The sequence below is a fragment of the Xenopus tropicalis genome, chromosome 10 (genome assembly GCF_000004195.4).
Source record: "Xenopus tropicalis strain Nigerian chromosome 10, UCB_Xtro_10.0, whole genome shotgun sequence".
NCBI lineage: Eukaryota > Metazoa > Chordata > Amphibia > Anura > Pipidae > Xenopus > Xenopus tropicalis.
In genome coordinates, this window is record NC_030686.2 from 31,460,400 (window position 1) to 31,487,438 (window position 27,039).

The 27,039-nt window shown below is 38.6% G+C and overlaps 1 protein-coding gene across 3 annotated transcripts in view; it reads right to left on the reverse strand.

Annotated features, from left to right (window-relative positions):
* abca8 (ATP binding cassette subfamily A member 8) overlaps window positions 1-27,039 on the reverse strand; it is a 63,336-nt gene that overhangs the window by 27,163 nt on the left and 9,134 nt on the right. For all 3 annotated transcript variants that reach the window (XM_031894111.1, XM_031894112.1, XM_031894113.1), the window contains exons 4-19: window positions 24,821-24,976; window positions 22,186-22,283; window positions 20,155-20,381; window positions 18,731-18,869; window positions 18,127-18,312; window positions 17,429-17,576; window positions 15,733-15,898; window positions 14,251-14,309; window positions 12,877-12,987; window positions 12,298-12,473; window positions 10,802-10,921; window positions 10,016-10,154; window positions 8,604-8,694; window positions 8,292-8,431; window positions 6,627-6,746; window positions 2,737-2,938 (exon numbers count right to left, since the gene is read on the reverse strand). In XM_031894111.1, coding sequence (XP_031749971.1) covers window positions 2,737-2,938; window positions 6,627-6,746; window positions 8,292-8,431; window positions 8,604-8,694; window positions 10,016-10,154; window positions 10,802-10,921; window positions 12,298-12,473; window positions 12,877-12,987; window positions 14,251-14,309; window positions 15,733-15,898; window positions 17,429-17,576; window positions 18,127-18,312; window positions 18,731-18,869; window positions 20,155-20,381; window positions 22,186-22,283; window positions 24,821-24,976 — 2,278 coding nt within the window. The remainder of the gene's footprint in view (window positions 1-2,736; window positions 2,939-6,626; window positions 6,747-8,291; window positions 8,432-8,603; window positions 8,695-10,015; window positions 10,155-10,801; window positions 10,922-12,297; window positions 12,474-12,876; window positions 12,988-14,250; window positions 14,310-15,732; window positions 15,899-17,428; window positions 17,577-18,126; window positions 18,313-18,730; window positions 18,870-20,154; window positions 20,382-22,185; window positions 22,284-24,820; window positions 24,977-27,039) is intronic.

Below are 27,039 nucleotides of genomic sequence, written 5' to 3' on the forward strand. Positions count from 1 at the left end.
TCCCAACTAAGATATAATTACCCCTTATTGGGGGCAGAACAGCCCTATTGGGTTTATTTAATGGTTAAATGATTCCCTTTTCTCTGTAATAATAAAACAGTACCTGTACTTGATCCCAACTAAGATATAATTACCCTTATTGGGGGCAGAACAGCCCTATTGGGTTTATTTCATGGTTAAATGATTTCCACTTTCCCTGTAATAATAAAACAGTACCTGTACTTGATCCCAACTAAGATATAATTACCCCTTATTGGGGGCAGAACAGCCCTATTGGGTTTATTTAATGGTTAAATGATTCCCTTTTCTCTGTAATAATAAAACAGTACCTGTACTTGATCCCAACTAAGATATAATTACCCTTATTGGGGGCAGAACAGCCCTATTGGGTTTATTTAATGGTTAAATGATTTCCACTTTCCCTGTAATAATAAAACAGTACCTGTACTTGATCCCAACTAAGATATAATTACCCCTTATTGGGGGCAGAACAGCCCTATTGGGTTTATTTAATGGTTAAATGATTTCCTTTTTCTCTGTAATAATAAAACAGTACCTGTAATTGATCCCAACTAAGATATAATTAATCCTTATTGAAGCCAAAACAATCCTATTGGGTTTAATTAATTTGTTTAGTAGATGTAAGGTAGGAGATCCAAATTACGGAATAACCCCTTATCCAGAAAACCCAAGGTCCCAAGCATTCTGGATAATGGGTCCCATACCTGTACTATATTATAATCGTACACAATTATTTATCGCACCCTTCCCATATCATATGCAGATAGATATGTACAGTATGTTGATTAGTTATAACCACAATGACTTGAAAATGGTAGTTGTGAACATCTTGTTTACCAGCAAATCAGTTGCAATAATTAAAGAGAGACTATAATCAGATCACACAGATGCCCTATGTGAAGGAAGAAATCACTCCCAGGCCAGAGATCCATATTTGTGTAATACCAACTGGAGCATAAAACCAGATTGTCTTAAAGGAGAAGGAAAGGTGAAAACTAAGTAAGCTTTATCAGAAAAATCTATATCAATGCAGCCATAAGCACAGAAACGCTGCACTCTATCAAAAGAAACACAGGATTTCTTGTCTCTTTTTTTGAAAACATTTTCTTCTGTATCTGACTTCCTCTCTTAGAAAAATCCTTCATTCCTGGAGCTGGAGTCTGCACAGTTCTCTCCTCTCTCCCTTCTCCTGCTCCCCCCTCCCTTAAGAATTCATGAAACTCCTTCCCCCCTCCCTTAGGAATGTGTAATCTGAGCTATAGGCTAGACTGCAAGCAGGAAGCTATGAAGACCAAGCTAAAATGGCAGCTGCAATCTTAAACAAACAGAGAAAACTTCTAGGGCTCATTACTCAGGTATGGTAAAGCTTTCTGCAGAATAAATATAGGGTTCTAGGTGGCACTAATGTGGCAAATCTATTGGCTGTAAAATGCCAAAATGCCTTTCCTTTTCCTTTATACTGTTTTGGAAGACAAAATTCACCAATGCTTTCTGCTGAAAGTACAGATATTCTTTTTTTATATGTATTTGTGTGTTAGCAGTAAGAGAATGTGAGTTTCTGTGCTGTAATAACATACTAAGGGCCTGATTCACTAAAGGGCGATAAAACGCGCGCTATTCTTATTGTGCGCTAAAATTTTTACCGCCGCTTAATTTTGGCGATTTTTCACACGATTCACTATAAGCATACTCGTGCATTTTTATGCGCGATATTGCAAGCGTTATTTAACTCGCGAAAGACTATTTCAATGCGGTATTTGCCTGCACATGCGCTAAATTACGCGAATAATCGCCGAATATGAATGGTAGCATAGAAATAGTGTATAAAAATTGTCGAAGCATATAAATGGTGTATATAAATATTAGCCACATATAAATAGTAGATGCTTATAAATAGTAGCCACTAGTGATGAGCAAATGTGTTCTGGTTTCTTTAGTGAAAAATTAGCAAATCTTTCGAAAGATCCCCGAAACGGCAAAAATGTTGTGCGGGCAAAAAAATTGTTGCCCGTGACTATTATTTTTTGACACTTGTATCAATTTTTGGATGTGCGGTGAATTTTTGCGTGGCGAATTTTTTATGCGTTTTGCCATTGGCGGATTGTTTTGCGAAACGCATGAAAAAATCCGCCGCGAAAAAATTCAACGCACGTCCAAAAATTCGCTGCGAATCCATGCCTGGCGAAACATTTCATCACTTGTAGCCAAATAGAAATAGTTGCGCAAATGAACGCACGCCATGTTAGCCATACACGCCAATACTTGCGGAAAATTACTGTATTAAAAATGAACATTTCGCTGCAAACTGGCGGCTGCGTCACTCTGGGGGAAACACAGACTTGAATAAATAACACTGTAAGTCCATATTTTATTGCAAAAAATCATTTACTGTACTTTTGTATAATTTTTCGCCTGCCTGTAGTAGGTGTTAATTTTCGTATAGCCGAATGCGATATTTAGCGCGCAAAAGTTATAGTGAATCATGCGATCGTATTCTTTTCAGCGCGGAAATTAACGCAAAACGGTAAAACTAGTGCGAGAAATACCCCATGCGAAAATGGCGATTGTTCGCATGCGATAATACTATGGTGAATCGCGCGCAAGTTATTTTGCATTTTTTAACGCGAAAAAGCGTGCGATAATTTTTATCGCCCTTTAGTGAATCAGGCCCTAAGCCTCTAATATTATGAATGAAGCAGCAATAACAGCACTTACATAGATCTGAAGGTTTTAGAGTCATGCTTTAGTTTGAGCAAGCGAACCCTCGCAATAGCCAACACCTGCTGCCTCCAGAGGGAGAGTCCGCTAAGGGTTGCGCTACCAGAATCTGACATCAGTAACAGTGAATCCTCCATGCCAGCTGAAAAGCAGTCTTTATCCTCTGGCGCCCCAGAGTCAGGGCTAAATACACCATAATCTGTAGAAGAAAGACCAGATTCTTATATAGTTAGAAACAGAGGCAAGATAAGTCATGTGTAGATCATAACAAGCTTTTTTTAGGGGACTATTCCAAAACAAAAGGCAAAGGGTGGGAATAAGGAATGCTGTGGGCAGCTAGCATAATGTCCTAGGCAAGACTAAAACTAGAAGCCTCGTCAGCAACACCTTCACAGGGAAAAGCAAGACGAAAATAACATATATATGAAAACAATTGTGTTATTTCCATTAGACTGATGCAAAGGTTAATAATAGCAGAATGGGAGATGACAGTAGAGTGGCAAAAGCGGGGAGATAGAGGGAAAATATGAGGCAAAATGGTTATTAAACTATTAAATGTGCAAGAGCATTACTAGATATTAGTATTAATATCACTTTGCAATATGAAATACCACAGATTTAAAGGGATACTGACTTGATTTTTGTGGGGTACTTTTTATTTCTCAATTACACTGTTTACATAGCAAATAACTAGCTGTAATATTGGTGTGTAGGCGCCATCTCAGTGCATTGTGCCTGACTGAGCTTTCAGAAGGAGCCAGCACTACACATTAGAACTGCTTTCAGCTAACCTATTGTTTCTCCTACTCCCATGTAACTGGAGGAGTCCCAAGCCAGACTTGGAATTCCTACTATTCTGATACCTACTGGGAGCTGCTATCTTGCTTCCTTCCCATTGTTCTGCTGATCGGCTGCTGGGAGGGGGCGGGATATCACTTCTACTTGCAGCGCAGCAGTAAAGTGTAACTGAAGTTTATCAGAGCACAGGTCACATGGCTGTGGCACCCTGGGAAATGAAGAATATGGCTAGCCCCATGTGAAATTTTAAAATTAAATATAAAAAATCTGTTTGTGTTATTGAAAAACAGATTACAATGCAGGATTCTGCTGGAGAAGCTCTATTAACTGATGGGTTTTGAAAAAAACATGTTTTGCCATGACAGTGTTCCTATAAGTAATGGTGTATACAAATTGCTGGTTGGAATTTTTTAAGTGTGAAAATAACCACTTTTTGTCCTTATGCATCCAATGTTAAGATCAGAGGAGTTTTTTTGTCCATTCTATTTAAATAAAGTTATGAATCAATAGACATGAGTTTTTATCTTATCCAGTAGGTGTGTAATAAGAAACAATACTGGATATTACATATTCCCTGACATACTGTAGCCCTAGTCGTAGTGCATTAGAACCCCATGCCTATGAATTGCATACAACAGCAATTTATTATACAAATGAGCAATGGGATTTACCACTTACATACACATATGCAAGTGGTACTACCACCTACCACCCCAGGTGCCCCCACCGTGTCCCCTGCACCCCCTGCCGCACTCCCTGCCTCCCAGCAGCGACAGTGATTGGTTCTGGCCCACCAGGGCCCACTAGGGCCGGGGCACACTGGGTTTTTTACCAATGCCCCGTCCGACCCTGTACTTGTCTCCTTTTTTGTAAACATGTCCTTAGGGTATCTGACTTCCTCTCTCAGAAAAATCCTTCATTCCCAGGGCCAGAGTCTGCTCAGCTCTCTCCTCTGTCCCCTCTCCTGCTCCCCCCCTCATATAAAAATTCATAAAACTCACTCCCCCCTCCCTTAAGAATGTGTAATCTGAGCTATAAAGGTTAGAGCTGCAGCAGGAAGCTGTAAAGACCAAGCTAAAATGGAATCTGCAATCTTAAACAAATGGAGGGGGCTTCTAGGGCTCTTTACTCAGGTATGGTAATGCTTTCTGCAGAATAAATATAGTGTTCTAGGTGGCACTAATGTGGCAAATCTATTGGCAGTAAAATGCCAAAATGACTTTCCTTCTCCTTTAAGCACAATTTACCGATTTCGACTCTGGGTTAAGAAGGGCATAACATCTGGCCTTGGTTCTTGTAATTAGAGCAAGTGAATATGAATTACTTTCATGTTTCAGACTGTTATCAATGGCAGTTCAAATCTGAACGCAGTAACCCTGGCTTGGTAAATTTGCACATAAATCTAACAAGAGTTTAGTGCTTGTCAAATATGTACAGATCCTCCCATGTCCCAATAGAATGAAAAACAATCTCTTGCTTGTCTGTCCAATTCCATGGAATTCAGAGCTTTCTAGCCAAATATATTTAGTACTTGTCAAGGGTTGTTATGGGGCCTTTCAAGGCCAACGTGAGTGTAGCAAATTATTAACAATAAATCACTTGTCATGTTGAATCTATGAGAGGATGAATACTCTAAATGGATGTTCTTATAGTGGCCAGCTTGTTCTTGGAGAAACATCTAGAGGTTATTTGATTCTGAAAAATGACATTACTGATTAAAGGAACATCAGGTTTTCACATACTCAAGGGACATATTTATGGAAGGATCTAAACACAAATAAGTATTACAAGAGTCTCTACAAATAAACTGGGTTTAGTTATAATTAAAATTTTGTTTAAATTGTGTTATTTTCAACACATAAGACTCTTAATTTGGAACATGAAAAAGTGCTGTTGCGCTGAAACACTTCCGAAAACATAATTCACCTTTTTGGCAGGGCCATATTTACTAATCTCCACGAACATCCTAATAAAGTACTCAGAGGGGTACATTTACTAATCCTCGAATCCAAATCCCGAATGGGAAAAAACTGGATTGGGAATGAAAATTTTGCAACTTTTTCGTCGCCGTCGTGATTTTTTCATAGTTTGCGCGACTCTTTCGTCACCGTTACAACTTTATTGTATTTTGCGCAATTTTTTCGTATTGAGCAATTGTAAACGGCGGGAAAACCAATCCGATTTTTTCGCGACGGCGACAAAAAGTCGCGGAAAATATACGATAAAGTCGTAACGGCAACGAAAAAGTTGCGCAAAATATGAAAAAATCGCGACGCCGACGAAAAAGTTGCAAAAATACCGATCATTACGAAAAAAACGCATTCAGACGCTTTCGGACGTTCGTGGATTAGTAAATGTGCCCCAGAGTCTCTTTAAATAAATAGGGTTTGGTAATATAGTTTGGGGAATTTACTGGAATTTTTTGGAATATGTGATTGATCTACAGAACTCGCTAATGTTGTCCGTTTTCAATTGCATTAAACTTATAATAAAAGGCAATGCTGACCAATAGTGATGAGCGAATCTGTCGCGTTTTGCTTTGGTGAAATTTTTTTTTAAAGATTTGCAAAACTGCGAAAATGTCACATGTCAAAAAAGAATTGTTGCACGCATCATTTTTTTTTTTGAGACCAACAATTTGTTGACGCAAGTGACAATTTTTGTTTTACACAAGCAATATTTTTTCACCACAAGCGACCATTTGTTGTCACACACCCAATTTCTATGCAGCAAATTTTGTCGCCTGTTTCACGAAATAGTCTGCCAAAGGTGAAATGTGGAAATTAGGCACTAATCCATGCCTAGCAAATTATTTTGCCCATCACTACTGACCAATAAAGACTGTCTGGATACCTTGGTAATGGTGATGTAATGGTATAAAAAGATACCTTTTTCCATTCTTATCTGTGTATCGAGTCTTTATTGTGTTTTCAGTGACCACAAAAACTGTCAAAAAATCCATACTGCCTTGTCTTCCACCTTATAGGCCCCCCAGCATTTACTTTTTATGGTTATTTGGGGATGGGATGTAACATATGAAGTTTAACGTTTAAGTGTTTAATTTTAGAGACAATAAAAAAATGCTGTACCTCCTTTTTCTATCTCTCCTTCGCCTTCCAGTTTTAGAAATACATCATCCAGTGTTGTCATGGAGACGCCATAGTTGACTATGCTGTTTCCTACTTGGCCATCCAAATGTAAAAATAAATCTAAAAACAATAAATGAAACAACAAAATGAGTGGAGGAGATAATAAAATGGCCTGGGACTAGGTACGTTTTCTGTGGAACCAACATTGAGGATTAGTAGATGATTCAGTGTTTTATGTTTTTATGTTTAAAAGGAGAAAACATTATTTTTAACTTTTTTTATATGAGGAAAAAGAACATAAGAAATTCTACTTTATAAATATAACTTTCAATTATTAGCGCTCATGTGGCTCTCTCAAGGCTGAAGGACTGTAAAGGGGACCCATGGCACTCCCTCTTCATCCAAATAGGAAACAATGTGGATATGTGGATATTGGGGCACTGTTGTCGAATCCTGCTTAATGCCATTGGGAACATAAATAATTAATTCTATCTTGAATAGATTCATTCTAGCTTCCAGTAGTTCAGTTCAAATACAGTCAAACCTCACTTTAACATTTCTTCATTTCACATTTTCCTACATTGTATGTTTTTCTATGATCCACTGGAAAACATAAAATCAGAGTTTGACTGCACAAGCCGAATTAGCAAAAAGTGAAATGAACAGATTTATTTGATATATTTATTAATATTGTGACCATTCCCCTTTCCCTTCCACTTCAGGCAAACAAATTCAATTTGTTATATGGATCCATTCATGATTATATACATTTGTATATATATATGTATGTTTTTTCCCCTTCAGAGCATCTTACAATATCCAGTTTATACTGACAATCATATATCACAATATACATCTACTATAACAATACATCTAAACTATTAAATCATGCCATTCATTAAACAGTCCAAAACTTCAATAGGGTTGGGCTTACTATAAAGGTATATGGATTGGGTTAGATATGATCTGGATAGATAGTAGGCGTGGCCAAAATGTCCCAGCTTGTGATCAAGAATTGATAAATAATGTGAAGGGATAGTCAATCTGCAGCCCCCTTTTGTATGGCATATGGTTAAAGGGTGAACAGTCTAAAATATCATTTCAATAATAAACTAGTTAAGAAACTGTGCATTGCAACATATAGATTTTGATTTAAAAGGCACATTAGAGAATGATTAAGAATAAAAAGATAAATAATAACTGAAACACACAGTATAACACACATTTTTATACATGAGAAGGGTCATGCATTTATACCAGGGGTCCCCAACCTTTATACTCGTGAGCCACAGTAAAAGACTTGGCGAGCAACACGAGAATCATAAAAGTTCATGGAGGTGCCAAATAAGGGCTAAGATTGGCTATTAGGGGCCTCTATGCACACTATCAGCTTACAGGGGGTTTATTTGGTAGGAAATCTTGTTTTTATTCAGCCAAAACTTGCCCCCAAGTCAGGAATTCAAAAATAACTCCCTGGTTTGGGGGCACTGAGAGCAACATCCAAGGGGTTGGGGAGCAACATGTTGCCCTGAGCCACTGGTTGGGGATCACTAAGTGGATGGATCCAATTAAAGATGGACAATTGGTAGATATGGATGTCTTCAAAATCAATTCTTATTTGTGATTCTGAGACCTATATTACAGTTTTTAAAATGATTCAGATACCTGGAAATGCATCCATATTTTCAAAGGGCAAGGTGTATGTTAGCTCCTCCTCATTTTGAGCTGTGAGCTTGGCATCGGGTACGTGCTGTTTAATAATAGATGTCATGAGTTCCACGTCACATGTAGGGGACACTTGCATCCTGTTTGTAAAGAATGAATAAGGAAAGATAAGACAGTTCAGGAAAAGCCCCCTAATCCCCAGTGACAGAACTAAAAACAAATAACAACTACTTGATTGGGTTCCAGTTTTTTGTTACTGATCTCTACAACACCTGCAGTTGCAGCTGATTTTTAAAATAATTTGGCACAAACCTTAAATGATACCCGATGCCCCATTTCCTCTTCAGAAACAAGGAGGATCCTACACATTTTAACCTTCCGTTGGATATCACAGCCTTTCGATCTTTGAAATTGCAACAAAACAAGAATGTTAGACATTATGTGATGATGTGCCCTCTGCTGTACAATATTAGAAGTCACAGAGAAGTCAAAGTAAAGAGGAGATAGGTTTCTATAGAGTCAGAGGCTGTGATTTTTTTGTGATATGTTTATATTTGTTCAAAAAACTGTGATTTAGATCCATCCCCTAATGGAGAATATAGCCTGAAGTGACAGGTGTAACATCAGAGCCCACCCTATACACACTATTGAGTGGCCGTTTGCTCCATTATAAGGAGTTATTCTTGTCTGCGTGCAAGCAAAGAAAAATAACAGTAAATAAAACCTCTACTATTAACTATTCTACGTCACTTTCTGACATGAATGACAAAACTTAGAATATGTTTTACTGGATATTAATAATATATAAGAATATTTTAGGTGGAACATATAGAATATACTTTCTTTCCTGCATTAACTTTTACCAGTAGAATTAGCTGGACTGTAGATTCTATTATGTTGTTTCAATGTACAGGCATGGGGTCCCTTATCCGCAAACCCGTTATCCAGAAAGTTCTGAATATGTAAAGGCCGTCTACCATAGACTCCATTATAAGCAAATAATTCTAATTTTTAAAAATGATTTCCTTTTTCTCTGTAATTATAAAACAGAACCTTGTACTAGATTCCAATTAATTATGTAATTAATTCAATATTTTAAATGATTTTTAGCAGACTTAAGTTATGGAGATCCAAATTACAGAAAGATCCCTTATCCGGAATACCCTGGGTCCTGACCATTCTGGATAACAGGTTCCATACATGTATTACTAAAATGTATTATTTAACCAAATGCAATTTGTTCAGATACCCTGTAAGGCTGATGCCACACGTGGCGTTTTTACGCTGCGTATTTTCTCAGCCTAAAAACGCCCCACAAGCCACACAGCCCCTGACTATGGCGTTTTTCAGCCTAGTACTGGTGACGTAGCAAATCCCGTTTCCATGGTGCTAATAGTGCGAAATAGTAAAAAACACCGCGTATTTCCGCTAGGTCTGGCAGCTGCCTTTGTGTATACATAGGAATAGCTTGCTGTGCAAAAACTGGCGTATTTCGGCAAGCGCTTGAAAAATCCGTGGTAAGGCATTTTCTAGTGTATTTACGCTTTGTGTGGTTTGCTTCTAGTCTTTTCAAGTTATTTCTATGGATGGTGATATTGTGCGTTTTTCAGCCGCCGAGAGAATTAGAAAAACGCCACGTGTGGCATCAGCCTAATATATGTGTGTGTGTGTGTGAAACATCTAAACCAACCTGCCATGGATTAAAATGAAGATACTCTACTTACCAGCAAGGATGTCTGCCTCATCCATGAACTGAGTGCTGAATAGTGTGACTCGATCTGCCTTATTCTCTTTTAGAATGGTCCAGATGTGGTGCCGGGAACATGGGTCCAAACCAGCAGTTGGTTCATCTAGAAGCAGGACCTGGAAGAATCAGGCAATGGAGTACATTGTGGGCAACGTTTACTTCACAGTCACAAATTTCCATACCATAGAGTAAGTAATGATTATGTCAGACTGACTGTGTTGATCCCTTAAGTTATGGTATTCAGTTTTAACTGCTAGATTATCTAATAAGCAAAGAGGCAGATTAAAGTGAAATGGGGCCCAAAATAGAAAAAATATTTGATGCCCCTTTTCATTGATTACAGGAGCACCAGTAGCTAGTGTTCATATAAATAATTTGCTCTACTAAAGTGGTCACAGTCCAGAATTGTACCTGTTGCCAAGCGAGCACGTGGCTATCCATGACAGCTTGTTTTAATAACCTGATCATGATGCTAGCAATCTTACATACCATTATCTAAAAAAACATAGGTGCCTTGACCAAGTACATTAAATTTGCAGGGTCATAGGTGAGAGCCTATTGCAATCAGTACCAAGTCCAAGTGTCCCTCTTCCAGTCCAAATGCTATGCACTGCTGGACAGTGGCCTATCCTTGGCTTATTTTATAATGAGACTTGAAATTATTTTTCTCTGAACAAGCCCTGGCCTACCCACACTTTCAATAAAGAAGTTGCACTGAAGTACCTTCCCCTTCAGTTACTACAAACAGAAACATTTTGGTTACCTGTGGATCACCTAAAAGTGCAATTCCAAGGGTAAGTTTTCTCCGCTGTCCACCACTCAGATTATCAGCTTCAACATTTTCAATGTCATTCATTTGCAGGTCAGAGAGAACTTTTTGAACCTTTGGAAGAAAATGTTACACTTTATTATGTATTATCTTATGTCCTACTTTGAGCCACAACAACCACATAATAGATCATTGTGTGAAGATGGAGGATGGTGTATTGGCTATGAGATACACATTCATCTAGCTATAAAAAGATACTTTGGCACCAGTGATTCTTGACCAGATGTTAGAAATAATCAAGATCAGAGCTGTCAAACTGGAGGCCTGTGGGCCAGATGTGGCCCTCCAAAGGATTGTTTTGCCCCCCACCCCCGTCAACTTAAAGACTCCTTAGAATTAGACAGCATCTAGGAGTTAATTATCAAGAAAAAGCTACATATGCAATACTAGCTGCAAAATTGTACTTTATTTGCACAACATGTTTCGAGCCCCAGTTGCCCTTTGTCCTTGACAAAGCTGATACTTAAACTCCCCCCAGTAATACTACATGTTCCTATAGATATGTATAGGAATGTGGCAGAGTCACATTAATGGAATCTGCCACTGAAAGAATGCCTGAAGAATGGGTGTCCATTAGTGATGAGCGAATCTGTCCCGTTATGCTTCGTCATAAAATTTGCGAAACAGCAAGAAAATTCGCAAAACAGCGAAAAATTTGCGAAATGCATTAGTCGCATGTCTTTTTTGACGCCCGCGCCCAACTTTGATGCTGCCGTGCCTATTTTGATGCAACCACACCCAATTTGACACAACCCATTTTTCCCACAGCGAATTTTCATGGAAGTTTCACGAAACAATTCGCCAATGGCGAAATGCAGAAATTCGCTTTGAATCCATGCCTGGCAAAAAAATTCGCTCATCACTAGTGTCCATTGTATTTCTAGCTTTACCTCTGCCCTGTAAACAGCAGTGGTGGGTAAGACTAGAGATCAAGGTCGGTTTGCAGTGTTTTATGTGAAATGCTTCAAGTCTAGGAGACCCTTCAGAAATGACCAATTGGGTACCTAAACCTTAAGGGCTTTTCTAAGAGATTGATCCCATTTCTACGGCACTTTAGGGATATACCCCAAGTTTTTTGGAACCAAAGGAGCTTAAGTAGTGATGAGCTCAATTTTTCGCCAGACATGGTTTCGCTGCGAAATTCTGCATTTTGCCATTGGTGGATTTTTTAATGTAACGGGCACAAAAATTCACTGTCAAGGTCGCGTCAAAAAAAGCTGCGGCCATGTCAAAAAAGTTGCTATCACGTCAAATACTTTGTGGCTGCATCAAAAAAGTTGCGGTTGCGTCAAAAAAAGTTGCGTGCTTTGTAAGGTAGCCATGTTTTGTGTAGTTTCACAGAAGCGAAATGGGACAGATTCACTCATCCCGTACAGGTGTTTAAAACACAAAAATACTTTACATCCAGTAACTATAATATCGTTCCATACCTTGTGTTTTATTTGCTTTCGTGGGATCCCCTTGATCTTAGCAAACACAGTTAGATTTTCCTTCACAGTTAAAGGGTTGAACTTCACATCAGATTGTGGGCAAAATCCTGTCCTTTTCTTTATCTCTTCTAAATGTTGCATGTCAGAGAGTTTATAACTGTAGACAGTGGCTGATCCTACAGGGCAATAAAAGAAATGAATTAGTTACACCAGGTAATTAAAGGGAATTATACATTTCAAACGATACCAAAATGTCTATGTTTTTACAGCAAAGTGTCAGTATTAGGCCCAGTCACACAGAGTCTTTCCTCTGCTTCTCTGAAGGCGGAGACAAGCGGATCTCCTCTAATATGCATTGGCCAATAGCTGCCATTACAATTACAGCTTCAGCATAAGTACAGCTACACGGAGCAGATCGGATCCTATAGCTGAAAGTCAAGGCTACAGATTGCTACACATACCATACAAAGGCCTTAATACTAATGAAATGAAATATAGTATTGTCGCAGTTTAAGACCTTGGAATGTTTTGTCCCATGGAGCAGACATTTTTGTAGAGGTAAGTCCCAGAAAGACTTACCGTCAGAAGCAGGACACAGTCCACTAAGGATATTAAGTAAGGTGGTTTTCCCAGCTCCACTGTGACCGAGCAGGGCTGTAATTTGCCCTTCATAGATATTCAGATCTAGACCTAGAAAGAGGAAGGAAAAGGTGTAACTTTGAGGGATTATAATTTTGGAAATATTAAAAAACATAGAACGACTATTTCACTGGAGTATATGGATGAGACTTAAATAGTTGCTCAGATCTGGCAGCGTATATCAAAGGAAGAAAACACAGATATGGAACCTGTTATCTCAAATGCTTGGAACCTGGAGTTGTCTGGATAATGAATCTGTCTGTGGCCAACAATAGTAACATAGTAACTTAACTGGAGAACCCTGGATTTACTGCCACATTCAATCTGCCAGTTGCTCCTTCATTCTGGGTATTTTCGCTGAAACTCCACTTTGCACACAGACCGTACATAAGTAAATGACCCCTAATGCCTTACCCTACTAAAAAAAAACAAATACAAAGAAGTAGAAATCTTTTGTCTTGGATTAATGCTAGCTGAGCTATTAAAATACAAAGTACCACCTTATTACTGGGATAAAACAAATCAGAATTAAGATTTGTGTGTAGTTTTTTGTGCATTTTAAGCAAATAGTCCCAACTTGGATCTGAAACTCACAGAAGCTGTGGTGGGCCTAAATCTACACAGGACTACCCCCTGCCTTCTTTACAATGAGCTTCTCCACCTGAAAATCCTCTGGCGCAAACATTTACAGGCTTACGCCCACTCGCCCCACCCCCTCTTGTGACATCAAAGATGGAAAGGGTGGGGCATGAAAATAATACTGCTGTGCTGAGTCAGGTTGGGACTGGGAGTGGATGAGTTAGGGTTGTTGTGGGTCAGCAAATTGTAAACCCAAACAGACCCCACAACAGTCTCCCATCACTTGTCTGTGAGTTAAGGGCAGATCATGTGCATTTATATATCCTATAGCTGAATGTGCTTCAGCAAGCCCAGACATTTGTATTGATAGATATCCGGAATGGTAACCAAAGGCCTGATTACATATCTGATGGGGAAAAGTCTTTTACAATGAGATGTTGAATTGATAAGAATGTCTGTTGCTTGTTTAGGTCAATCGTTTCCAGTGCAGTATATGTTATAGGAAGAGTCATTTTATGGAAATTGAAGATTCTACTCTGTCAACCTGTACAAAGATCCTTTGAATACAGTTATAAGAGTTTACATCTGGTGGAGCCATTACTGGTTCACCCAATTTAATATTTTGTAGCATTATGTAAGAGAGAGGGAGCCCCAGTTATGCTTGTTACACACTTGGGCCCTAGAGGGCTAGTGAATTTTTCATGATGGCCACATAACTACTGAGTTATCACTTACCTCTCAATGCTTCTATGTTCTTATCTTGGTCACAGTATTTTTTCATAACCTTATTGATTCTAAAAAAAACAAAAAACTGAGTATTGAAAAGGGTCGGTTTTCCTTATCCTGTTCTGTACAACTTAAGCCCATGCAGGGCAGAGGTGCACTTGGAGTGCTCTGCAGTTCTTAATAGGGATGTAGCGAACCCGCGCAAAAATGTTCGCGAACCCGTTCGCGGACTTTCGCCAAAACTCGCGAATATTCACGAACTTTGCGAACCCCATAGACTTCAATGGGAAGGCGAACTTTAAAACCTAGAAAAGCCATTTCTGGCCAGAAAAATGATTTTAAAGTTGTTTAAAGGGTGCCACGACCTGGACAGTGGCATGCAGGAGGGGGATCAAGGGCAAAAACTTCTCAGAAAAATACTTGTAAAAAAAACGCCAAAAAAAAGTGCCAAAAAAAAAACGCCAAAAAATAACGCAAAAAAAAAAAAAAAACGCAAAAAAAATAACGCCAAAAAAAAAAAACGCAAGCTATTCCTATGTATATACATAGGCGATAAAACGCGGCGGAAAAACGCGGCGGGAAAACCAAGGCGAAAAAACGCGGCGAACCCAAAGTGGCGAACATCGGCAAAAGTCCGCGAATTTTCGCGAACGCGAACACCCGATGTTCGCGCGAATTAGTTCGCCGGCGAACAGTTCGCTACATCTCTAGTTCTTAACCCCCTTATGAATTAAAAATCCCCTATGGAAACAAGCATTAATTTGTTTTTGGGGGGACTAAAAAGCAACAATAATAACCCTATAGAACAGTTGAACTGAATTATTTACAAGCAGCCTGTGGACATAAGCATCTAAGGGAGAATGTGATTCCTTCTTGTATGTCCATATACTGATAACTAATTGTTTTTTCAAAACATTTCCAAAATCCCGTTGGTTGCTTCCACTGAGAACAGGGCACGTGTACCCCCTGACATATAGTGGTTATGTAACAGAATTTCAGATCCTGAATGTAACAGTTGTTGTGTTACAGCAAATGAATAAAAGCTTTGGAGCCATGAACTAACACATTGTGCTATGAACCCTACTTAATACCACCCTACACAATTACGGCCTGTGTCTGTGTTCGGTACAAAACAAGAACATTTGTGGAACAGGAATAGATTATACAAGTTGTCCATTTTCCAAAACGTCCTCCTCCAAACACAACAAATATGATGGCTGCAAAAGTTTCTCTCTTGAAAATCCTTTTCACAAATTTATTGGCATAAAATATAATATGTAATACTATTCCTGGTATGTATAAACAGGGTTGGAGGATGCTAATAAACTCTGGGCCCTCTGGATGTGGATAACATCTATGTAAATAGATCTTAAGCTCCTCTGGTATTGGTTACCAGATGATTAAAAACATTTGTTACAAGCATTCCCGATATTTAAGTTGATGTTCCTCAGTCTGTACCTCTATAGCAAAAGAGATTGGTGAGTAAAATACCGTATGGCTTCTTTTCCATGTAAATCGATAGGGACCCTTTCAAAGAACTCGCCCATGGAAGATTCACCACTATCCTCAGTTTGTGTCAACACGGGTGATAGTTTCTTTTTTGACCAGTAAGAAGACTTCATGAAGAAGAACGGCTCATATTTAAGGCCATGTTTATCTAGGGGATTATTAAAAAAAATGATTAAGTCCTACTACAATATGCAAAGATAGGATTAAAGGGGTAGTTTGACTTTAAGTTACATTTTAGTATGTTATAGGATGTCATATACTGTATATACTCGAGTATAAGCCTAGTTTTTCAGCACCCAAAATGCTGAAAAAGTCACCCTCGGCTTATACTCGAGTCGGGTGCCATGGGTCCCTCCGGACTAGCACCCTGTGTCCTTTTGTGTGCAAATTAAGCCACCCGCAAGACGCTCCATTGCCCTGGCCCGCTCCCAATTCATCTCCATCTAGCATCCTCATCTGCCCCATTATGCACTAGACATTGCACTTTATATTCTATATAATCTATATTTAGTTGAATCATTTTAACTCTGTGTTTTAGCTGGGTTGCTGATTGAGCTAAGGGGGTAGTACTCTTAAGGTATCATTGTTGATACCATTTAGTTTTTGTTGACCCTCTTCTCCACTTACAGAGCTAATTTACTGTTTTTCTTTTAAATAACTATTTCAAAACATATACCCCATTGATACCTCATTTAATGTAATTGTATTGGTATTTATTTTGATTATTAAAACTTAGCAATATCCGCTGCATTTCCCATCCTAGGCTTATACTCGAGTTAATAAGTTTTCCCAGTTTTCTTAGGTAAAATTAAGTACCTCGGCTTATACTCGAGTATATACGGTACTTTTCAATTAGTCTTTATTTTTTTTAATCATTTGCCTTCTTCTGCCTATACCTATTGGTCTGTGAGGATACAATTTTATTGTTATTGCTACTTTTTATTAATTATCTTTGTATTCAGCCCCTCTCCTATGTATCTTCCAGTCTCTCATTCAAGCCACTGGCAGGTTGCTAAGGTAAATTGGTTGCTGATGAAAAATCTAAATACTTCAAGAACTACAAAAAAACAGTAGCAGATTGTCTTAGCATATCACTGACTACAACATTCTAAAAGTCAATTTGGATTTCCATGTCTGGTCACCTTAATTAACATTGCTACTTGGTGCACCCAGTTATAGGGTTAATTAAGCCGGTTATCTTTAGCATTAGGCAAACACTCTAAATGATAATAATAATAATAATAATAATATCATCTAAGGCAATTTCTATATCAGTGAAGCTCAGTAGTTTATTAGGCTGTCTTTCTCTAATAAATTTGTCACTAGAGATGTAATAAAACCATTATCTTTGGGTTCAGTGCATCCCTAGTGCCAATTTTGTTTTTGCTTCCGTGTTCACGTGACCAAAAGTCACATGATTTTAAGGTTCAACCAGACACTTGGATTCAGCCGGATCCAAATCCTGCCAAAAAGGCTGCATCTTAGCTGAATCCTACACCTAATCCTGGATTTGGTACATCCCTATTTTTCACTATTACTATAACATTTTGAGAGTGCAGAAACCACAAATGCATTAGTGCTGTACCAAATGCCCTGGTTTGTAGAATAAAAGTCACCTTTATATGCAGGGAACCATTCTACTAAAAAATACTTTTATTATTTATTTAGCAGAGCTTACCTGCAAGGACCTTTTCAAAATACAATGTCAGGCCCATGTAAAAAATAGAATCCAGAGCAAGACTAATAAAGCTAGATAACACGTGAGAAGAATCCCCTGCCATATCCGAGAAATAGACGCCTTGTAGATCACTCTCCATGTGAACACTCTGCAATAATAAATAGTAGTTAATAGTATTTTCTTTGGTTGCCCTAGGCAACATCAGCATGAATGCTTCACTCCACTTTTTACACAGCATGATAAATATACCCCCAAGTGTTCCTTTACTCTTTATGTTTAAGGTTAGAGGTAACTCCAGGCAGTGAGCCGCTACATACAGTATCTGCTATGCCATTACTACTTTGTTTTGATATTGCACCACCATGACATAAGAACTGTGGTGCCTGAACTTACTAGGGGTTGTGTGTGAATGTTAAAGAAAAATGTCATTGTTTGGTAAAACACCATTATAAGGTAGGTATAAAGGCTTATACAGTAGGTATTTATGGCAAAATGTTATTGTCTGCTAAATATTGCTAATAAGGCTATACGGCCAGTGTGCATTTGTACAGTTCTATTGCTGTGTGTTATACAATGTGCGTGTAAGAAGCCTGTACCTGACGTGATGTATTGTTAGTAATGTATTTGACATTACTATGACTTATAGGAACCCTGTCATTCTCTTGTTTGTTGTTGAGAGAACAGTAGCCAAAATTTACCTCTGTTAATCCAACTGCAAAAGCGAACTGGGGGAAGATGCTCAATAGGACTGCAAGAGCTTGAGGAAAATCTTTTCTTAGTAGTACGAGACCCAGAGCAGAAAGGAAGAGTGTGATAAAAAACCCAGCAATGGCTGTTGCTCTGGGGCTCCGAAACAGGGCGCTCAGCATGAAGGTGAATGACATCTGGAAAACAAAAATAAATGGTAACAGAAACCAAGACGAGCCAACATTTCATTTCTAAGCATAAAGTAGTCCAAGAGAATATGGAGGGTCCCGGCGGCCCAGACCTGACCCTTGCCCACATTCCCCCTGCCCGACCGCTCCTGCCCTGACACGTTAAATTTACACGCTCGGGGTAGGAAGTCAGGTGGGGGACCCTGCAAGGTGGGTTAGGGGGGACATGGGCACCTGCAGGGCCCTTGGGGCGACCCCAGTCCAACCCTGGATGTCTACATTTCCTATTACAATGAATCCCATGTTCCAGTGTGATTTCCCTATAGTAGGTAACTGTTGTCACGGGTACCAGGTGTTTTGACCACTACGTGCCATTACACTTCTGAAACACAAAATATACAGTAAATTGATGTAGAGGGAAACTCACCAAAGCTATTCCATAAAAAACAAAAAGAAACATGATGATGCCATAGGAACTCTGCACAAATACAAAAGCTTTTGTGACTAAAGTCATCAGGTTTGCCAGGATTAAAATGTAGAACAAATACAAAAGACCCCACGATAACCTGAAAAAAACATCAGTATCAGTATATTCATACTCGGCTTCTATCTAGTAGAATTATGTCTAAAACAAATGGACTTTTCTGATTTTAAAAATTTGAGTTTAAAAACATGGCTTGCCTTTGCCTAGGACAACTCCCACTGACTTCTATAGAAACGTGCAAGCTTGTCGATTTTGAATTCAAGTTTTCAGGTTTTTTGCACTTAAAAAATACCAGACATTGATAAATCTCCCCCTTATAATTATCAATATATCTGTATTCATTCAAAGAGCCAACAATGAGGTTGGAACTTAAAGAAAGAACTAAACCCTAAAAATGAATATGACTAGAAATTTTATATAGTGAACTTACTGAACCAGCCTAAGGGCTCAGCATCTCTATAGTAATGATCCAGGCCTTTAAAGTTGTCACGGGGGTAACCATACCGAAATAATTTAGGAGTCTCTGTGACACTGACATGCTCAGTGCGCTTTGAGCAGCTATTGGGAAGTGAAGCTTAGGGGTCGTAGCAAACTATCCAGCAGAAAATGAAGTTGGCCTGTTATAGAGGGTGATGCTACAGCAATGATTATATGTTTCTGGCTGCAATGTAATGTAAACCTGAATAATTACTAATCAGCCTTATATTGTGACATTTATATTGAATATCTACAGTATATTGTGAGTTGGTCCCTAAGCTCAGTTGAGTGACAGCAGCACAGAGTATGTGCAGGGAATCAGCAGAAAAGAAGATGGGGGGCTACTGGGGCATCTTGGGAGGAACAAATCCTCCTTGCTAAAGGGCTGGGGTTGCCTTGGGCTGGTACAGAAACCCAAAACATAATGTACAACATTTCTAGCCTACGTCTTTAGTTCTACAGGCTTCCAGGAATTATTGCTGATCAAGGGGTATGTTTACTAAGAATGAAAATAAATATCACCGGTGATGTTCCCTGTAGCAACCAATTAGGTCTTTGCTTTGATTTCTAACTTGTAGGTGACTGTTCAAATCTTATTGCTGATAGGTTGCTATGGGCAACAGCACCAGAGATATTTATCGTCAATCTTAGTAAACATGCCCCCAAGTCCTTTCATGACCTGGTGCAGTAGACAATGTGTGCCTGAGTTCATTAACCCATAGCATCCAACCCAATTTTTGCTTTTAAAATAAGTACACCAGACTTATCAAATGTATGTTACCAAATGTGTCACATGTGCCCATACATTCATAAATGTGCCCAAATAAGCTGCTGTAACAGTTATAAAATAACGTAGAATATAGATTTTGAATTATATTTACACGACTTACCAAAATGCTAAGTCTTTCAGACGCATCATTTTCAGCAATTCCCTCATTTCACGCCTCTCTCTTGTGATGTAGAGGGACAAGAGGTACATCAGGGAGACGTAGCACATGGGCATAAGAAATATGAATGTTCCTATATGGAAGTATTGCCTGAATGAAGCTACAGTAGATTTCATCCTTACTGTCACAACGGAAGCCATATTGTCCCAAACAGAATGATTGCTGGTCAGCTGCAAAAATATTACAATTAATACAACTCTATGGAAGAAAACTAGAATTGCTTATTCTAGACAACCTTATGAAGAATTTGCTATTAATCCTTTATATCAAGGGCCTGCATATATGGCTTCCCTAAGGCCCCATAGGGGCACATTTACTAGGGAATTTTGAGAAAAATTCTATTTTTTTTTTACTTCTATTTTAGAGATTTACGAATGGGTTTTTTGCCTGTACTTGATTTTACTGATATTGTTTCTCTAAAAATTCAAGTTTTTTTGAAATTTTTCCAGAAGAATTCCAGTTTTTCGAAAATAACTCCCATAATTGCAATTATGTAATTGCATATTTTCAAATATAAACTCGGAATTTTCGTACAAACGATTCAAGCATTATCGTGACATTTTATAAGTATGACAATGATCGAGTTTGATACAACTTTCAAGGCTAGAAAAGAAAGAGTTTTAGTAATTTAGTTTTTAATGTGCCCCTATGAGTAAAGCTTCTTCCTTTGAAACGTGAGTAATTTTTCTCTAACCAGTACCAAGGCTTTATGGCATTTTTAGGCATATGTATAGTTCTTTGTATTGTTACCTTAGTGTTTTATAGCTTTTTTAGTTACTATTTAGCTTACTATGGAGTACCATAACATTACTTAATACAACTTGTTTACATGCTAGGCAATGGGCGACTGTCGCTACTACGCTACTACTAGTCAGCCATATTGCTTTGGCATAGGATGGCCTAGTTTTACATTGCATTATCCTTTGGTTTTGTGTAGCATCAAGCTATAGACGGGAAATCTGAAAGATTACAACTATATTTAAAGCTTTATATTTATGTTTTAATTACTAAGCTGTTTTTAAGGTAATAATATTTGTGCTGGTAAGTATAAAATAAACATTTTTACTTTTGAAAGTATGGACCCCATTACTGTTGTTCTATATCCTGTATATAGGGGATAATATACCCCTACTGCAATTAATAAAGATACTAGAAGTCAAAGAGAAGCTCCATGATCATATACAATTGGTGTTAAAGTGGCAGTTTTTGCCTTTTTATTTCCATTGGCATTGCTTGCTCTGATATATAACCTTTCCAACCATGATAGACTGGATGATGAACAATAGGAAAGGGTCATTATAGAAAACCAAATCAAAGTACAATTATCATACAATGTTATAGGGTAACCCTATTATGCACATAATGGATAAACAGGTATCTTGGTGGGAGGCAGTATTGATAATTTAAATCTAGTATGACCCATAAATAGTGATGAGCGAATCTGTCCCGTTTTGCCGAAAAATTTGCGAATCTTTCAAAAGATTCGCGAAACGGCGAAAATGTCGCACGTAAAAAAAAAATTGTCACTCGCGGCTATTATTTTGTCGCTGGCGAGAATTTTTGGACGTGCGGCGAAGTTTTCCGCGCCAAATTTTTTCATCCGTTTCGCGAAACAATCCGCCAATGGCAAAACGCGGAAATTTGCAGCAAATCCATGCCTGTCGAAACATTTAGCCCATCACTACCCATAAAGGCTTAGTGTTACCCATGTATAGAATAAAGAAAAAACTCCTACCAATTTCTATATTTTTTTTGCTTATTGCTTCTATATTGACCTGCTGACTTTATTCTATAAGTGGGAGGTGAGGTTATAGAGCACATTTGGTACAAAGTCAGGTGAATTTGATAACAAGTCAAACTCAATCCAGAAGACAAGGAACTAAGCAACTTTTTTAACTCTTGATTAGTATATATTTAGCTACCTACCAGACAGGAGCCTTGTGGAAGTTATTTAGATCAATTGTTACTACTTACTTCAATAATAGCAGAGTCAATACTTGCTTGCAGAGAAAGGAACTGCCTTGACCAGTAATATGTAGGATAGCAGGCTTGGGAGCCAGGGGCACAGAAACCTAGGAGACAAACACATGCGCTAGCCTGTGGCTGTTTGTGGGACCATATTTGATAAACATTGTTTAAAAAAAGCAAGGGGACACACGTATATTCGCAAAGCAGTGAGAAAATACAATTATGAGCGTGATCCCCACTGTTTTTTTAATCATGATACTGCATTTTTCTCAAAATTACAGTGGTTGCAAGGGGTTGATGCCCTTGGCAAAATGGAGCACACATTTTGCCACAAATTGGATGTAGTTGCACAGCAGTCCACCTGGCGTTATTTGTGTTAGCGTGCAAGTAATATCTGTGTACAATTCTTTAGGCACAAGTGTGCTGTGTCTATTGACGTCGAGAAAGAATGAAACCCTGGAGCTTCTGGCTAGATAGGCAAGGTTCCCCTGCATCAATGGGCACAGCAGCACTCTGTTCAAAATGGAAGCTAGGAAAGATTGAGCAATGCCGAGGAAGTGCAAGGAGCACATTTTGATGAAATTGGTGTTACACGCAACTGACTGCAAGAAAAATGTGGGGATATCAACTGCACATAAAGCCTCACTACAGGTATGGGATCCGTTATCCGGAAACCCGATAACCAGAAAGCTCCTAATTACGGAAAGCATATCTCCCATAGACTCCATTTTAATCAAATAATTCAGATTTTTAAAATTAATTTCCTTTTTCTCTGTAATAATAAAACAGTACCTTGTATTTGATCCCAACTAAGATATAATTACCCCTTATTGGGGGCAGAACAGCCCTATTGGGTTTATTTAATGGTTAAATGATTCCCTTTTCTCTGTAATAATAAAACAGTACCTTGTACTTAATCCCAACTAAGATATAATTAATCCTTAATTGGGGCAGAACAGCCCTATAGGGTTTATTTAATGGTTAAATGATTCCCTTTTCTCTGTAATAATAAAACAGTACCTGTACTTGATCCCAACTAAGATATAATTAATCCTTACTGGCTGCAAAATAATCCTATGGGGTTTAATTAATGTTTTATTGATTTTTTAGTAGACTTAAGGTATGAAGATCCAAATTACAGAAAGACCCCTTATCCGGAATACCCTTGGTCCCGAGCATTCTGGATAACGGGTCCTATACCTGTAATAGGAAAATATGTTACATGCCTAAGGCTTATTCTCTGACATTTCTTTAGATATGTTTGTTATTTGATATTAATACACTTTTTTATGAAAGACACTATGGGGCTGATTTACTAACCCACGAATCCGACCCGAATTGGAAAAGTTCCGACTTGAAAACGAACATTTTGCGACTTTTTCGTATGTTTTGCGATTTTTTCGGATTCTGTAGGAATTTTTCGTTACCAATACGATTTTTGCGTAAAAACGCGAGTTTTTCGTATCCATTACGAAAGTTGCGTAAAAAGTTGCGCATTTTTCGTAGCGTTAAAACTTACGTGAAAAATGCGCAAATTTTCGCGTAAGTTTTAACGCTACGAAAAATGCGCAACTTTTTACGCAACTTTCGTAATGGATAGGAAAACTCGCGTTTTTACGCAAAAATCGTATTGGTAACAAAAAATTCGTAAGGAATCCGAAAAAATCGCAAAACATACGAAAAAATCGCAAAATACCGGTCATTACGAAAAAAACGCAATCGGACTCCATTTGACCCGTTCGTGGGTAAGTAAATCAGCCCCTATGACTGCATGTGAACCCACAAGCACACAACAGGTTAACAGATATGTTGCCTTTCCACACTAAGGTGTGAGTCTGGACAATAGTCATCCTGCCATAAAACTACACAGCAATCCTTACAGCTATAGTACAGTTCATATGAAAGAGATACAAATGACTTTCCCCTTGCACTGCACACACAGTTCTTTTTGTTCCTTTGGAAGCTTAATTAGCGCACGGTTTGGTATTCGGTCGAATCTTTCACAAAGGATTTGGAGTTTGGCTGAATCCCAAAATAGTGCATTTGGTGCATCCCTACTCAATTCAATAGCTAGAGCAGACCCAACAGAGTCCTATGGAAGGCTTCAAATACTAGAAATGTTTGAGTTTAACTAAATTGTTAAAAAGTGAATATTCAGTATAAACCTGTCCTTTTTACTATACATTTTGAAGGTGAAGTTAATCCCATCATTGTTTTCTATTTCACCCACTTTCAAGGGGAAGTTAATCCCACCATTGCTTTCTATTTCATACACTTTCAAGGTGCAGATAATCCCATAATTGTTTTCTTTTTCACACATTTTCAAGGGGAAGATAATGCCACCATTGTTTTCTATTTCATGCACTGAGCCAATAGAGGAAACACTGTAAAGGACCAATCACAGCTCTTCTGACACTTCCTGGGTTCTTCCTTGTTCCTGACATCATAGCCCAGCGCCACACACTTCATGCCTCTTTACTTTGTGCAGGGCTCGGAGGATGGCTTGTCCTGTAATTAAAGGGCTCTTGAACCGTTCCATCTTGCGTGTGCAAATTCTTTTTAGATGTCACCCCCTGCACATCCCACATAAGCACCATTAACATTACCACACAAACTGGATAAACAAATAAAATGTTCTTACCCATAAAGGCAAAGTAATCATTTGGATATGCAATATTATTGATTGGATATCTGATATGGTAACTGAACTTGTCCACAAAGGTGACTCCAACCACTGCTTTATTTGTCATGTCATCCAATAGATTTCCCTCATCTGAATATTCTTGGACTTTGATACCTGGAAAATGGAGTATGTTGCAATTAGATGCTATAGCTCACAGAAATGTACTGATTAATAATCTCAATTAAAAATTTAACCATAGAGAGTAAGTACCTTCAGTGTTCCACCAGTGTCCCTCTGTTGGCTGCTATTCTAGGATTGTGGATTAATCAGTGGATTCTGTGATAATGAGCAGTCCAGGCCCTGGGACCTCAGAAACCTCTATTAAATGCTTTTGTTGGCTTTTGCAAAATGTGTCTTCTGGTACTGTGGACTAATAACTATATCTTTGTCTTATCTGTCCAGTTCTGGTCATGCCTGGGTGTTGAAGCCTTGCCCCATTGTTTTTTTCTAGGTACTATAGGTTTCCGCCTGGCACATCTACCATGTAAATCTAATTTCTGTAGCCTCTTTCTAAGACTCAAGCACTTTGACAGTAATAGGGGCAGAATATCATCACGGGACCTCTTGGTCCTACAATGATATTCTGGGGTTCTTAGAGATTTCAGCATCGTACTTTCGGATAATTTTATTCACCCATCAGAAATAGCTTTGTATTGTTTGCCTCTTGTGGATTATCAGAACAATGTAAGGGCCAATTATAATTGCGGTGCATTTTTTGGATGGAAACCACCATGTTTTACCCACAATGCAGCAGCTTTTCCAGAGATCCGGCGTCACTGTGGCAGCACAGCCATCAGGTGGAATTTGCCGCTGACATTTTCAGAGCTGGTATTGCATCACTATTTGCAATATAAGTGGCATTGCTACAGCATTAGCACGTGATTCTTTTAGAGCAAATATTATGTGCCTATTGACACAACTAACTGTAAAAACCCTCGGAGCAGGACGGACACAAAGGCACTTGGTACAACTAAACAGAAGTGCATAAAGCATGTTTGGCACAAGTACTTTTTAATGAATTTCTGCAATTTAATTAATATTTGCAATCATTTCAGCTCAACCATCTTGCTACTTTGAATTCATTAGTGAGGCTTTTTATGAATACAGGAATGGGACTTATTATCTGGGAACCCATTATCCAGAAACTTCCAAAATATGGCAGTGCCATATGCTAAAGCAGTGATCCCCAACCAGTGGCTCAGGAGCAACATGTTGCTCCCCAACCTCTTGGATGTTGCTCCCAGTGGGCTCAAAGCAGGTGCTTATTTTTATTTCTGGCTCGGAGGCAGGTTTTGGTTGCATAATAACAGGTGTAGTGCCAAACAGAGCCTTCTATAGGCTGCCAGTCCACATAGGGGCTTCCAAATAGCCAATGATAGCCCTTTCTTGGCACCCCCAGGAACTTTTTTATGCTTGTGTTGCTCCCCAAGTCTCTTTACATTTGAATGTAGCTCACGGTTGGGGACCCCAGTGCTATAGAATCCTATGTAAACAAAGTGTCAAACTGTACTAATCTAGTGATCCCTTGTGTCTACTTATTCAGATGTCTCATATTCATCTTCTATTCTTAAGTCTAAATATCCGTTTCATGCTGAAGTTCACCTTAGAACTGAATTTTAGTATCCACAGAACTGAATTTCCATTCAAGGTTCTTCCTTTTTCTTGTTGCTATCTGGTAGCTAGGTCTGTCAGTGCTTGGAATTAGATCAGACTAGATATTCCTTTTAAATTCTATATTGCCTTTAAAAAAAGATTGCATATAAAAATTTTGTGCGACTATGATTTACTGTCTAGAGCAGTGATCCCCAACCAGTGGCTCAGGAACAACATGTTGCCCCCCAACCCTTTTGATTTTGCTCCCAGTGGCATCAAAGTAGGTGCCCATTTTTGAATGTCTGGCTTGGAGACAAGTTTCAGAAGCCCAGAAACACAATTTTACTCCAAGCAGCACCAACTGCAGGCCAGCAGCCCACATGGGGCCACCAAATAGCCAATCACAGCCTCTAAATGGCAACTCCAAATAACTTTTTTCATGCTTGTTCACTTCTTACATCTAAGTTGTTTACTTCTTACATCTAATCACAAGTTTGGGGATCCCTGGTCTAGAGCCTTGAGAAGACAAATGACCAACTGAGTAATTAAGAGTAATTAAGAGTAGAGAAATTTGATGATTATCA